Genomic DNA, 3,034 nt, shown 5'->3' with positions numbered 1-3,034 from the left:
TACATCTCCCTTGACGGGCGTACTCCCCCGACAGCTGTTGGGTGATGGGTTTATTTTAAAAAAAAAGAAAATTTATTATTTTTTTTACTGTGTGGGCTCCACATAATTTGTAAAGCATAGAGTGCTTCCGTCAAGAAAGATGATCCAAAGGTGAAGCTGATGAATACTGTGGCTCCATAAGGTTAATCCCTCTGCCTCAGCATAAAATAAAATCAGGTCCTCCATGCATGTTTCCTTATGCATATCTTGTCATTCAATGCTCCCCAAAGAAAAGGGGTTACATGGAATGCACTGAAGCAAAAAGTTCATCATTAAAAGTTGCTACATTTGGTGGTGGGATCGATCCAAATCCAATGCGATTTGATCGAGCTAAGGCATAAGGCAAAAGAGGCGAGAGATATGTTGAAAGAGAATTTCATGCTAGCTTAATTTACCCAAAATCATGATTTGATGTAATAGAATTTGTTCCTTCACAATAGCTAGCTAGCCAGCTTTACATAATGTGGGAAAATTAACTGGCTATATGGTTAAAAGTTAAAACTCAAGAATAATAAAAAATGTATAAACAGTAGTGTAAATTTGAGTTCAGAAAAGTTGGCAGGTGGGACTGACTACATGCAGAAACGTATAGATCGAAGTACTCCATTAATGTTGAGCAGAAATTGCAGAATTGATATAAGCCGCCGGCCATGCACAGATATGAAAATAAATTAGGTGAGGGATAGGTCCTTCATGGCGGGTCCAATGCTGCTGCCGGAATCATCACGGGGATGGGGTAGTGGTGGTGGTGGATTTAGGTCATCCCAGGCTTGAAGCCATCTCATCATTTGCTTCCCAAACCCCACAACTGAACTCTCGACGCGGCCATACTTTTTCATCCACTGCATCGCAATCTCTTTGTAACAACTCCTCGCAGTGGTGCACTCCGGTGGGAAGGAAAAGCCTCTGAAGAAGTCGACGATCACGTCTTGCCAAGGCCTTGGTATGTTTTTACCATTATTGCTAATCTTTTTCTTCATTTCATCAGAGAGCTTTTTAAACCAATCCGGCTCCGGTGGGGCTTTCCCGGGTTTAATGGTCTTACCGAAATCACAAAAGTCAAAAAATTCCACTGGCTCGCATGGCGTACGTTTGTAAATATATGGCAACCCCCATTTTATTGCAAGGTTCAGATGACAACATATAATCTGCAGATCATCGATCAAGCAAGGTTAATTCAACACAAGAATAGCTAGCTAGGTCGTCTCTTCGATCTTGTTTTATATATGTATGCCATGGAAATGCATGCATGGATATATATATATATACCTCGCTACACCAACCAGCCCAGTAGATGCCATATGCATACTCTGGCTTGTTCCAACCCTTGAAACCAAAATACATTGCTGGGCCTATGATCTCCCTGTTAAAAGCCAAGTTCGATGCACGCATTGGGAATAAATAGCCTCTTGGAACTGTTATGGTTCTATCTGCAAGCCTGCATGTGTTCGACCGATCGATCGATCAGGGTATTGTTAAAGAAGTAAAGAAAAGAAAAGAAAGTTCTCTTAAGAAATGTAGTGTTGGGTACAGTTAAAACTACAAACCCTTCGCTGAGAGGGTCATAGTCAGGAGTATTAAGCCAGAGGCCATGAGAAAGGACGGTGGTTACACCTGCAACGCAACGATCGTACACTTTGCTGGGTATAAAAGACGACGGCGGTGTCGTAAGGTTCTCTAAGTGCACGGCCAAGGGATTGATCTTCTTGCGGGTGTTTCGATCCTCGGCAACCTTGATTATTCCATTCCATGTATACATGCATGAATCATGATCAAAACAGATCGATCGATCGATCGATCGAGCATCTAGCGTATAATTAATTAACAAGAAAAGAAAAGAAAAAGAAATTGAAAGAGAGGAGCCAGTGAGGGTTAATTAATCACATACATAGCAGTCGTCATTGAGTGTGAAGATATACTTCTTCTTGGAAACCAAGAATCCAAAGCAACGGACGGCAGCATGACAGACGGAGATGCAGCGAGCCTTGTCCCCAAGAATCCGAGAGATGTCGTGGCGGTTGTAGAGGTCATAGTCGTAGCCTTGAGGGACTTGGATCTTTCTGGAGGGATCTCCACCTTGAACTATTATCAAGTGATAGGGCTGGAGGAATGGCCTCCATGTTTCCAAAAAATCTAGTTTACTGAAACTGGAACTCGGTGAGATCACGACGTCGACCTCATCTTCCAGAAGGGGCGGGGGCGGGGGAGGAGCAGTGCTAATTGGAGTAGTACTGAGCTGCACAGACGAAGAATCTTCACCATCATCATCTAATTTCACGGGTGAGGGAGACGGAGGCAGGGGAGGGGGAGCGGTCGCCGGTGGAGACGAAGAAGACATGGTATATGGTTGGTTGCTGGTCAGTTCAGTAGTACTTCAGGGAACGAATTGAAGGAATTATATCAATCAAATCTGGTTTTTCTGACTGGGGGTTGCATGCGTTCATGTATTTATAGCTAGCTAGCTAAGCTAGTACAGTAGTACTGTTCGGATGCGAAAGGCGGAGCGGAGGGAGATTAATTAGTGCTAGTGCGTCGGAGTTCTTGTAACGATCGAGTTCCTGGTTGACATTGAGATTGAGATTGAGATTGAGATTGAGATTGGGATTGGTTGGCAAGAAACCAGCAGCTAGAGAAGAGTAAACTTATAACTGAAAAATCCATGTTGACTATATAGAATCCAAGAAGTTGAAAGTTGCATGGGATAAACAAAATAGAATCTTTAGAAAATGAAAAATCCAACAAGTTGAAAGATGGGATCAACAAATTAAAAAGAAAGAATGTGTACCATGGTTGTTTTGGTCGGCTGCTTTGCCATCACAACTCACAGGATACTTTAATTGACTTGCATGGTAAGTATCAGCTAGTGGTCTTCAATTCCAAGCTAATCTCGGCCAATAATGTCAACCTTAACTCACAGCGCGCGTCATTATCCTCTACTCAATCCTCTTCGCGTCGGCAATAATTCGAGGATTTCGGGGATTGCTAGGATTTGGAG

At 42.9% G+C, this 3,034-nt stretch overlaps 1 protein-coding gene across 1 annotated transcript; it reads right to left on the bottom strand.

Annotated features, from left to right (window-relative positions):
- Window positions 1-710: 710 nt before the first annotated feature.
- On the bottom strand, window positions 711-2,377 carry LOC148999174 (UDP-arabinopyranose mutase 2-like). The gene is made up of 4 exons (XM_089141399.1): window positions 1,928-2,377; window positions 1,587-1,771; window positions 1,309-1,402; window positions 711-1,187 (listed from the first exon to the last, which is right to left on the bottom strand). The coding sequence occupies exons 1-4, from the start codon at window positions 2,375-2,377 to the stop codon at window positions 711-713; spliced, it is 1,206 nt and encodes a 401-aa protein (XP_088997525.1).
- Window positions 2,378-3,034: the final 657 nt, after the last annotated feature.

Source organism: Hakea prostrata, unplaced genomic scaffold, assembly GCF_041222555.1.
Source record: "Hakea prostrata isolate BN-2017 unplaced genomic scaffold, UWA_Hpros_2 contig_29, whole genome shotgun sequence".
NCBI lineage: Eukaryota > Viridiplantae > Streptophyta > Magnoliopsida > Proteales > Proteaceae > Hakea > Hakea prostrata.
The sequence above is the reverse complement of the archived record's forward strand: the minus strand, read 5'-3'. Positions and strand labels throughout refer to the sequence as shown.